Raw genomic sequence first — 12,793 nt, forward strand, 5'->3', positions numbered from 1 at the left:
AAGGGAGTATTACATGGCAATGAGAAAGAAAATATGGCCATTTGTAGGAAAGTGGATGGACCTCGAGGGTGTCATGCTAAGCGAAATAAGCCAGGCGGAAAAGGACAGATACCATATGTTTGTATTCATAGGTCTAACAGGAGAACAGAAGAAACCTAATGGAGGACTATGGGGAGGGGAGGAGGGAAAGAGTAGGGGAGAGAGAGGGACGCAAAACTTGAGAGACTACTGAATACTGAAAACGAACCGAGGGTTGAAGGGGGAGGGGAAGGGGAAGGGGAGGTGGTGGGAATGCAGGAAGGCACCTGTGGGGAAGAGCACTGGGTGTTATATGTAAACCAATTTGACAATAAACTATTTAAAATATATATATATTTATCATCCTAATGAGAAGCTCCCTTTCAACCTACCCACCACTCTAAATAAAGCTTGTTGAAAGAACTTTTTGTTTACAAAAAAACAAAGCTCTCTGAACTTGCTATCAGCCAACTAGGAATTCCCAACTAGTGATAGACTTGTTTGTACTACAGCTGAAATGTAACTGAAGGAACAACTTTACAGTGAGCATTTTGATGCTTAGCGCCATCCATTGGTAGAAATCTGAGTATACTCCCTCCTTTACTACTTGCTCATTTTGGTGTTCCAGGTATTATAATAAAAAACTCAGTACACAGAACTGCATAAAACATAGGCTCTACTCCCAAGAAGCTGAAATGAGAACATATCTATGGTTTCTTTAGGCTAGAATCAAACTAGAAAGAAATACAATAACAATATGTAGAAGAAAAAAAATCTACAGTAAAGAAATAGGAAATGCACAGTACTTTTGGGGCTTGGTCTGGCCTGAGCAAAGAATTGTTTTCATCACAGCTTTTTCAAATACAAGACAGGAAACGAAAAGCTTTAACAAGGAATCACTTTGCAGTACACTTAACATCACTTTATTAAAACATTTGAAATTACTATAATAATATTCCAAATAGAAAGCTCCCTCATGAAGATCAGATATCAATATGCACTTAATATCTGTAGATGGAATAAAACCTGAAAAATAAAAATAATTTACCTAATGGAGCCTTTAATGAAGTTTGATTAATTAACATTAATTCACATCAGTAAGTAGCATTTCTGTCTTGAACTTGAGTACAGAGTACTCAGATATTCATTATCATAGTGCACTATGTATGCGCTATTAAATTACACATACATACATTATGAATTCCTTTCTTGCATATGCTAGTTTCAAAACACAAAAAGGTAAAAAGTTAAAACAAATAAGAAAACAGTATATAACACACATCCTGGGTGGTTCTGGAACCTGGCCTCTTCTGACCATGCTGGCTAGACCCTGGGTATTGGCAGTTCTAGCACAATCTGAAACAATTCAAGCTTTATCATCCAACCTCCATGGGATCCTCTGCAGAAAATGTAGTCTAACTCTGATTTCAAATGCCAACTGAAAAAAATTCTCTGGAAAACTGGTTTCCTTTTCTTTTAGAATGGCCAATACAAAGCAACGGCCTGGCACAAACTACTCTTTCTCCCAACTTAGATATTCAATACAGGAGAAAAGCTGTTTTCCCTATAAGTGAAAGAGATGAGATAAAGAACCTAATGGGAGACTTAGAGAATAGAGATAGTTCATAAAACTTCTTTTTCAGACCTTCCTTTTTTGTCTAAAGAAGTAAGAAGAAATTAAGAAGCAGAATCTCCTCAAATGATCAAAGCAACGCAGAGGAGAACGGAGCAGCACTAGTGGCTTCGGATGTGAATGTAAAAATTTAATTCTACCTATAGGATGAAAATTCCTAGAGATGTTACAGCGGGGAACAATCAACTATTGAAATAAGAACTGTAGGAAGCAATCCTGCCGAGATCAAATAAATCCCTTTCCCCCATATTATTTTAGGATCACTACACCACCATGTTAGGAAAAATCACTGCACAGAAGGAGGGGCTGGGGCTCTGACGATGTTTCACTCTCATTAAGAGGAGTTCACGGATATAATTCATCTTCCTCTCTTCCTCTAGGTCCTAGCTCTCCTCCTTACCTTGACTGCCTTCTGTAGCTGAATCATCTGATTATCTTGATTTTGAAGGAAAAGAATGTGAGGGGAAGAGATACATAAACAGTAATGGGTACTACATGTTTCATCAGGTTAAAGTACATGTAATTTATGATTTTTCCATTTTCTTTCACTGAATATTACTTCCTGGTAAAAGAAGAATACTTTATTGTTTTAATATGTGTAAATGTTATGAAGGAAATATAAAAATATATAAAGGAAACTAATTATGAAAATGCAGATATTTTTATCAATTAAAAATCAGAAGACACAAGTGAATAATTTAATGAATTAGTAGCACAAAGCTGTCTGAACCATATGTAGGTAAAAATGTTTCCATACCCCAAATATCCTTGAAAGCAGTTCCTTTTGTAGAATCTGTTAAACATGATTCTGAAGTACATTAATAACAAACGCTATAAATTACTTTAGAGGAACACAGAAATGAGTAGAAAAAATTAAATAATAATATTAAGCAACATTGAGATAATTTTCAGTTTAATTTCTACTCAAGGTCATATCTATTTGCGTAGTACTACAGAAATAAAAGTGAAATTGTGGGGTTGCCTGGGTGGCACAGTCAGTTAAGCCTGAGCCTGAGTTGGCTCAGGTCATGCTCTCACAGTTCATGAGTTCAAGCCCCACTTGAGGTTCTGGGCTGACAGCTCAGAGCTGGAGCCTGCTTCAGATTCTGAGTTTCTCTCTCTGTCCTTCTCCCACTCACGCTCTATCTCTCTGTCTCTCAGAAACGAATAAAGATTAAAAAAAAATTTTTTTAAGTGAAATTGTGGGAATCCCATGTAATATATCAAACTGGAGGCCTGAAAAAGGTAATGGAAGTTAAACCTAAAAGGAAAACTAAAGGACTATTTTATAAGATAACAAAACTTCATTAAAAAAATCATACGTTTATTATAAGATCATTCAAATAACCTAAAAATGTTAATGATAATTTTTTAAAATTTTCAGAAAACATGGGGATCTAGAAAAAAATATTTATGGGATAAATGAGTATCTAGATTTAGAAATACTTCCAAGAACATTAAGTGAAGTGAACATGGAACCAAAAGAAAGTTCCAATAATACTGTTTATTCTTTAATCCATTTAAGTATAAGCTCTTAAAGTTTTCTAAATTAGTTCATTTAGCATCCACCAACTGCCATACAATGTATTAGACACTAAAGCTGTAGAACTTAAAATATTATCTTTTCCCTCACAAAGATTAAATATATAAAAGAAAAAGTGATGAAATGCGATTAAGTAACATACTGGAGAAGTGATTTATTCAGCCTTAGAGAAAATCAGGAAAGGTTTCGGATTACTTCACATCTGAGAGCTAAAGTAAAGTCAGCTGGTCCAGACAGACACGCAGAAGGGGGGCAATCCAGGAGAAGGACGTGGTAAAAACCAGACAGAAAGGGAGAGACTGCTCGACACATAGACGGACTTGTAAACTATTGGCGGGTACAGTAACAGAGCAGGCCAAGTGCAGACGTGACTTGAGAAAACGCAGGAGTCAGGTCAAGGGGGTTTGTATGACACCGAAGTTTTATACAAGTCACACTGCAACAGAAGAGAAGTGCCAATGTATTCCTCACATCTACAATCCAAACGCAACTGATCCAGGTCAGGGATGAAAGGTAGAGGGAATAACTAAGCCGTTTCAGCTTCTTGAAAACTGGACAATGTGGCTTTGTAGCTGCACTGTTCAAAAATAATCATTAGAGCAGAAAATGGTAATAAGATTCAGAAGTACATGCACTGCACCGTCTCTCTTTACCAAGCGTGTCTAGAGTTCAGTTAAAATAAAATAACTATTTGAAAAAATTACTGACTTGGTATTAAAACCATATGATGAAAATATCTAGGATCTCAAGGACAATAAACAGACTTAATAACTAATCTTTATTGGCTATAAACACAGAAATTTGTGTTGTTCTGAAAATTTCTGTTTTATGTGGGTTTTTTTGGTTCTTGAAATAACCAGATATTTTTACAAAAAAAAACCACAGTCATATTTTCCACTGGGATGCCAATTGAAGTCTTCTGAGAACCCTCTGTCTCAGAATGTTACAAAGTCATTTTTCTAACTAAAAGATTTAATAATGCCTTAATTTATTTACCAGAACCATCAATGTTCTTTAACTTCAAATACTCACCAAAAAACTAGCATTTCCAAACAATTATATTTTGTCACAGTAAAGAACAGCATTGTATAAAGATAAACAAAATAACATTGTTTTGCTTTCCCTCTAAAGAGCTGTATTTTTCAGAGCATACAGTTTTTGTCAGTGTGAGTAAAAGTGATTGTTTTCAGAATAAGCAGCTGGCGGGTAATCAACAGTTCTTCCTAGCCCTGTGGACACTTCACATATCCAAATACTAATACTGAGTATCGGTTTTGCTACATTTCTTTAGAGCAAGACAAATTAAAAGGCTTCTGTGCTTCTCGCAACAGAAGACAAAAAATTAAAACAGCGCTCTCCTTAATTTAGAATGTGACAAACAATGCAATTTGCTACCTTCCAAAAACTGTTAATTGCATTTCTATGTCCTTACTGACTATCTCTGAGTCACAAAGCACTTGAGATAGTTTGTATAGAAAAACCCTGCCTTTTTCTTTTTAGTGTGGAACACAACTTCCCTTCATCATTGACTTCCAAGGAAGAAATAAGTCTAGGCTTCTTTTTTTTTAAATTCTTTTTTAATGTTTATTTAACCTTCCAGAGAGAGACAGAGTGCAAGTGGGGAGGGACAAAGAGAAAGGGAGACACAGAATCCAAAGTAGGCTTCAGGCTCTGAGCTGTCAGCACAGAGCCCGACATGGGGCTCGAACTCACAAACCATGAGATCATGACCTGAGCTGAAGTCAGACGCTTAACTGACTGAGCCACCCAGGCGCCCCATGGGTTTAATTATAGTACAATACTCATCTTTAAACAAACAAAGAAAAAAAATCTCAAGAATTCCAAAAAGTAAACCCTAAAGTACCCACATTACCAAGACTACCACCACCATAGTTATTAAGAGATCTTGATGAAATTTTACTTCTTCTTTTCCCTTCTGCTATCTACAATGGGAAGGGTTCCTCCCAGGAAAGCTTTGTAAGATACAGCTCATCCTCAGTTATCTGAGATCATCTGGGTATCATTTCTGATAAGTGGCATGACAAAAAATAGAACCTTGTAGCTACTATCAACGGCAGCATTCCATATGGGGCTGAATTAAGCACTTCTAGTACTTGGTCCCAGGATGTCACATCAGGAATAAGGAAATGAGCTATTTTTCTATTCTCTTAAGTCAATGTACTCATACAAACTGTGGATATATATGAATGAGCCCCTATTTTATACAAAGAGCTATTTATTTTCAATTCAGAAAAGTCCGAGAACATACACTCTAAGTGATTAGGTTCTACAACATACCTAATGAAAAACTATATATTCACCAATACAGAAGCCCAGAAAATACAGGCATAGAATTTTGATCAGAAGATTATAGCTAATAAAGCTAATAGCCTATCAACCAATGACTACCCTTAGAAAGGAAATGCTCTTTGGGATGACATTCCAATGGTTTTTCCAGTAAGTGTGAGGACTTTATCCTTATCTATTTAACACTACCTTGATAGGTGATGTATATTTCTTACTCTGGTGTATTTATGAAACTTATATTTTATCCATTACATGCTGGCATGACTAAATTGTCCTTTATAAACCACCTTAGAAATTTCACACTCTACTGTCACTGAGTTACTGCATCACAGTGTGACTTATCAGCTAATACTTTAGTTTCTGAAACGTCAGTGTGATGGTTAGTTTCATATGTCACCTCTGGCTAAGAGATGCCAGAGACCTGGTAAAACAGTATTTTTAAGTGTGTCTGTACAGGGGTATCTGAAAGAGACTGGCAGTAAAATGTTAAAAAACCCACCACTGTGATCAATATGGATGGGCATCATCCATTTTGTAGAATGCCCAAATAGATGAAAAGGTAAAGGGAAGGCAAAGCCTCCCTTTCTCTTCCTGATATCCACCTTTTCCAGCCCTCAGACATCAAAGCTCTTGGTTCTGGGACCTTTTTGATTTCAGGACTTTACACCATTGGCTCCATTGGTTCTGAAGTCTTGGAACTCAAAATGAATTATACACTGGTTGTCCTGGTTCTCCAGCTTGCAAACAGCAAACTGTGAAAAATGTCTAGGCCTAATACAGTTAGCATCTCTGCCACCTTGATCCTTATTCTATTTTACACCAATGGTAAAAAGTGTAAAACATCAATGGCTAATTCCTATTGCTTGCTTACTGTGTGCAAGGCACTATCTGATAAACATTTAACCCATTATTTCATTTGATCTTTGGAATAATCCTATGATGTAGGGAACATTATAGTTCCTATTTTACAGATAAAGAAACTGAAGTACACAGAAGTAAAAGAGCCTGCCCAAGATCACACCACTAATAAATGATAAAAATAGGACTCAGGTTAGATGGGCCAGAGACACTTCTGGAAGTAACAGCACAATGGCTGTCCAAGTAGAATCCCAAGTCCAGTCCAAACTTGGATTGGTTGGCAGTGGTGGCAGAGGAAAAACTATGTTCGTGAAGCATCATCTAACGGGTGAATTTGAGAAATACACAGTCACCTTGGGTGCTGAGGTCCATCCCCTGGTTTCCATACCAACAGAGGATCGAAAGTTCAATGTATAGGATACGGCCAGCCAGGAGAAATTTAATGGACTGAGAGATGGCTATTATATCCAAGCCCAGTGTGTCATTACGATGTTTGATGTAACATCAAGGGTTACTTACAAGTATGGGCCTAACTGGCATAGAGATCTGGTACAGGTATGTGCAAACATCCCCACTGTGCTGTGTGGCAACAAAGTCGACATTAAGGACAGGAAACTTAAGGCACAATCGACTGTCTTCCACTGAAAGAAGAACCTTCAGTACTATGACACTTCTGCCAAAAGTAACTACAACTTTGAAAAGCCCTTCCTCTGGCCTTCTAGAAAACTAACTGGAGACCCTAACTTGGACTTTGTCAAACTTCTCTCCCAGGTAAGGAAGACGATGTATGAGAAAGTGCAGCCGGAGCCCAGCATCAGAAGTCTAGTTTCATAAGCAACTGTCATGTGACATCTCTGGTGCAGGGTGTTTGCCACTTATTGTACAGCTGAGCGGAACACGTGCTTCATCTCTGGGATGCTGAAGGAAATGAATGGGCTTCGGAGTGAATGCAGCAGTTTAAAAAACACCTTCATATTTTGAACCTCCATATTTACCTGTTTTGGAATGCAATTGTTCCTTGAGTTTCAAATAAAAGACTGTTATAGTCACATTATAGTATACAGTGGTGAAAACTCGTTTGTCACTGTCATTCCCATACTTTTTTGTTTAGAATCAGAATAAAGTTGTATTTCAAATGAAAAAAAAAAAACACTAGATTCAAATGTATGCAGTCTGTTTCCAGACCTTAATTATTTTGGAAGATAGAGGAACAAAGAGGGGGTGGGGTTGGGGGTGGGGGCAGAAGGAGAGAGAATCCCAAGCAGGTTCTGCAGTGTCAGCGCAGAGCCCAACGTGGAGCTTGAACTCACAAACCATGAGATCATAACCCAAGCCAAAGTCAGACACCTAACTGACTGAGCCACCCAGGTGCCCCTGAGGCCTCAGTTTTTAAGACAAGACAAACACCATTAGGAACAACATGAATAAGGAACCATTAGCTTTAAATGGCTATAATAAATACTCTATTGTTTATTTGTGAAGAAAAGATAACAGAGCTAAAAAAAAACCATGTACAACAGACTAGGATTTTATTCATTAAAATATGTCTACAAAAAATTTTAAAATGAAATAAAGCTACATCTACGTGGTGAAGTATAATGAAAAAATTTTTAACATTTTTCTAAAATGAGAATCAATTTAAACGGTTTTACATGTACATGTTTTTAAAAAATGCATTATACACCTAAGCAGAAGACTTACCACTATACTACATAGTTTGACTTAACAAACCTTTATTGCTCACCTACTATGCACTCTGATACAAATGAGGTAACTATACATGAACTCTAAGCACAGTAAGCTCATATAGGTAAAATACACATAATAAAAAAACAATAATGTGATAAAGAGTAAAGGAGCTATTTACGAAGTAGAAGAGTAGCACAGGGGCTGGAATGACTCATTCTGCCAGAAGAGGCAGAAAGAAAAGTAAAGCTTCCAGAAAAGATAACATTCTCAGCAAACACTTAAATATCATCTTGGCTAGAGAATTTGGACGGAGAAAACAGTACGTATAAAGGCACAAAGCTGTAGTTAGCATTGTACAAAAATCGAGAGACTCCAAGGAGGTGGTATGGTTGCAGAATAAAATTCAAGGCAGGAAGCAGGAGAGGAGCTGGAGGCCAGCTAGTCCTAAAACTCCAACAGAAGCACTCAGACTCAGGCTGGGGTCCACCAGAGGGACAGGAGGACTAATAAGTAACTCTACCACCTATGCATCCCTGAGGTGAGTTTCTACCATCAAAAATAAACATTCAAGGACAGTATTTCCCTAAATTGCAGTGAACCACTTCCCATCCTAAACTAAAAAAGTTCTTTAAAAAAAAAAAAGAGTATTGTAATTTCTAGTTAATAAAGACTGGACTAAACCAAAAATTACATAGGATAATAATGCCATTTTTAGCAAATTTTGGTTTACTTCTAATTTATTGGCAAGAAATTAATGAAATATTAAAATAACATCATTTTTGTTGGAACACTGAAATTATTACAGTTTACTTCTGGGTCAAATCTTAAAATGGCTGAAATTCAAACTATTATAGAAAAGACATAACTCAACTCTGAAGAGCAGGAAATCATGACTTCAACTCTAATTTATTTCCTGCCTAAAAGCAATTAAGAGTTTCGGTTTGGAACTGATAAACAATAGTAACAACACCTTTCATTTCCAAAGTACTCTACATTTCCAAACCCTTTTGCAGTTATTATTTTATTCCTTTAATAAGTTTATCATAGAGGTGTCATTTCTTTCATGAAACACAAGAAGCAGAGACAAAACTCAGGCAGCGCAAGAGTCTATTCCTACTGAATAAATCATCTAAGATCAAGCTACTATGTCAAGTACAAGAAGTACTATCCCATGTCTAGTCTCTAAGATACATGTAAGGAACTACACGACACTCAGGTCTGAGGTAGTTCTGTAAAAGTAACATCAAGGCCTATTTTATACAGGCCTCAATGCAGCTCTTTTGCCAAGGCCATCCAAAACCAGATTTGTAAAGACAGTATCAAAAGCATCAAAAAACCACACCTTTAGAACAGCACTGATGTTAGCAAGGGAGGTCCTATGGCAAACTTTGTTTTACTTATCAGACTTAACCCACTCCTGCGTACAGGTGACAGAGTCAGCTTATTACAAAAGAGAAATCCCAATGTCAACATAAATCTAAATATACATGTAATATTGGCAATGGAAGAGTAAAGGCATAAAACTGAAGGGCTAACATTTCCATTCCTAGACTAGATCAAGCAAGATTCCACTATTAAACCACAGTTCAAGATTTCCAACTCCTACCTGCAAATTCTTAGAACGGATAACAATCACTTTTATCCTAGTCAATTTTTTACATCTTACTAAAACTGTGAATCGTGAAAGTCCTGCTGTCTCCCCATGGTACTGGCTGTTAAAAGCTTAGAGTCAATTTTGTAGCAGATGAAGAAGACTTCACCTGCTTCTCTTTCTCACCGTCACCAACTTAGCCTTCATTTTCCTTTTGTCCTCATTTTCTTTGTTTAAGCTGGATTAATTGTGTACACTTTCTTAGTCTTTCTGCAACAAGGGAGAATTTTAAGTAGATAAACTAAAAAAAAGTAACAAAACAATGAAAAAGCAAATATTACCTTTATATCAAAATTACAATCAAGTCTTCTAATTAACACGATGAAAGTGCCGGATGAATTATCTCTTAGTGGCGGAGGCACTATGGGTTCACAGGCATTCTCTGGTTTTGAATTAATCAAAAAACCCTGTAAAAGAATTGATAAGAAGTTTTTTCTTTGTTAAACTCAAGAATTCAATTCAACGTACTTCTACAAATACCTTTTAAATATGCTTCATGGATTTTGTATTATGCAGGATGAATTATCTGGGAGCTATGACAATTCCTTACCCTCCAAATGTTCACAATCCAAGGACTTCTAAAGAGTATTTGATTTCACAAGCATTTAGTTTTTAAAGTACTTTCCATTTCTACTCTTAAAGTTTTCTTTTTGATCACACATAAGCCCATCACCCCAAAGGCAACCACTGTTAGCATGTTGGTATATTTTCCAATGACGACTGACGTTTCCAAACCAAGTAAATAGTTTTTTAAAATTAACTTTTACATTTCTTTCATGTTATTAAACAATGATAATGCACAGCATTTCTAGGAATTTGTTCTATACAAATACTAGCCTGAGTACATAAAGGTGTTGTAGAAAGATGCTCCATGCCAAAGTTTTTAATAGCAAAATCTGGAAATCATAAGGTAGCCATATAAAAAAAATTACAATAGAAAATTAATAGAGCCATTAAAAAGAATGAGGTAAATCTATACACACTAAATTGAGAAGATATCCACAAGATAACTATAAATTTAAAAAGAAAATAGCAAGTTGCTTTCCCAGAAATACAGGATGGTTTGCCATCATAAAATAAGTTAACATGAATGTTACATTAACAGATTAGAATAGAAAAATCAAATGGCTATCTCAACAGATGTAATAACTGAATAAACAAAGATAAGGAAATTCAGTAAATTTATAAAAGGTAAGCAATTAAAGCTATGACACAGTTTCCTTAACAATAGTCCTATATGGTGTGGGAAGTGGTCACACCGACCATCCATTCCACAGGATGTGGCAATTTCTCCTGCCATCAGGAACCCGAGTTGCACTGATGGGCTCGTAAGAGGGAATGCTTTTGCAAACGTTTCAGGAATAAAATGCAGCATAACTTCATTTATTCAAAAAATAGTTCCCCTTCTTGATTCCATAAAGCACTTGGTTTTTACTCTGCAGGAAAACAGAACTGTAGTTTTCCTTCCAACAATGAATATTTGCTTCAATCATGTTAAATTTACACCCTGCTGTCTTTTCTGTGCCTTTCTGCACAAACACTAACTCTTTGCTTTAATAAAAAATCACAAAATGTAGTTCTTTTCAAGACACTGAGAACAGCAATTAAACTCAACCCATTTAGCACCAGCAAGACATGTAACTCAACTGAAGTGAAGACCATATGAACAGTAATGGCCAAATTTCTTGTCTTGTGGTATCAATTCCATCATGACTGCCACCTAGTGGACAGCAATTGAAAGACACATTCCAACTTCAGAGATGTTAAAACATGGGGTTAATAAAATAAATGCATCTTAGAATCAATGAATTTATGGTATGTACAGATACACAAGAAAAGATCCACAAGTTAAACTATAAAAGGGTTTTTGTTTTTTAATAATTTCAATATTATTATATCTGTTTTGGCAAATGTATTATTTTTAAACATAAGAAAATTTATAAAAATCAAATACACATAAACCAAAATCCCCCAAAAAACAATCTAGTTGCATTAAAAGAAAATTGAGTGAAACTTAAAAAATGTTTTCTTAAATTATTAAATATTATCTTTCCTGTGGACTATGCTAAAACAATAACTTGCTTTTAATTCCTGTGCTTCCGTGAGATATGAGTCACTTAAAACTAAGTGCAAACTTAGTTTCTATCATCCACAAAGTATACAAGGTAGTATAATGGGTCTTGTCAATTAATTTGGCATAACTCTCTAGGCCCCTGAATAAGAATATCAAACAAGGTGCTGCCTTAAGCCAGATCCACATGCCTAGTGTCACCTCCCTGGGCCAATCTTTTCTTATTAAAATGATGCTGGCGGGGTGCCTAGGTGGCTCAGTCAGTTAAGCGTCCAAATTCAGCTCAGGCCATGATCTTACGGCTCATGGGTTCAAGCTCTGCATCAGGCTCTGCGCTGACAGCTCACAGCCTGTTGCCTGCTTCAGATTCTGTGTCTTCTTCTCTCTGCCCCTCCCCTGCTTGTGCTCACTGTCTGTCTTTTTCTCTTCCTCTCTCACGTATAAATAAACATTAAAAAGAAAAAAAGATGCTTGCTCTGTAATTAAAGATCCTCCCCATTTCTACCATCTGACAGTGGCACTTTATACCAATATGCAGGAAGCCCAAGAAAACTACCAGTGCCTAGAAGACTTAGGAACCAGATGTCTATCTTCTCTTTGTTGTTGTAATTCCCTGATGTTTAAATAATGCCAAACAAAAACTGTGTATTCAGACTGGCACCTCAGTATCATCAAAGGTATAATGCCGTAGGCTCACTACATATAAATATGTCGATTTTTCTGAAATCTTTTGACTATACATAAAGCAAAGTGCATAAAATATAATTTTACAGTTTGATGAATTTTCACTAACTGAACACATCTGTATCGGCAAATAGAACTCCAGAAGTTCCCTTCATCCTCCCTGCCAGTCACTAGTCCTCCACTCCCGTTCCTAATGTCACCACATAGACTTCTAACAGCTTGATTTTTGCCTAATTTTACGCTTGAGATAAATAGAACTACACAGTATAGTAAATGGTCTTTTAGACTTCTTTCTCTCAATGCTGTATTTGTGAGATTCATCCCTACTGCTGAGCAACC

At 36.3% G+C, this 12,793-nt stretch overlaps 1 protein-coding gene and 1 pseudogene across 4 annotated transcripts in view; one reads left to right on the forward strand and one right to left on the reverse strand.

Moving 5' to 3' along the window:
- The window catches only part of RNF13 (ring finger protein 13), a 163,586-nt gene that overhangs the window by 78,985 nt on the left and 71,808 nt on the right, over nucleotides 1-12,793 (reverse strand). For 3 of the 4 annotated variants that reach the window (XM_029940060.1, XM_029940059.1, XM_029940061.1), the window contains one exon: nucleotides 9,981-10,106. In XM_029940060.1, coding sequence (XP_029795920.1) covers nucleotides 9,981-10,106 — 126 coding nt within the window. Of the gene's footprint in view, nucleotides 1-9,980; nucleotides 10,107-12,793 lie in introns of those variants that run through there. The other variant, XM_029940063.1, reaches the window with a different exon arrangement.
- LOC115292136 lies at nucleotides 6,591-7,285 on the forward strand (annotated as a pseudogene).

This window comes from Suricata suricatta, chromosome 5, assembly GCF_006229205.1.
Source record: "Suricata suricatta isolate VVHF042 chromosome 5, meerkat_22Aug2017_6uvM2_HiC, whole genome shotgun sequence".
Classification (NCBI taxonomy): Eukaryota; Metazoa; Chordata; class Mammalia; order Carnivora; family Herpestidae; genus Suricata; species Suricata suricatta.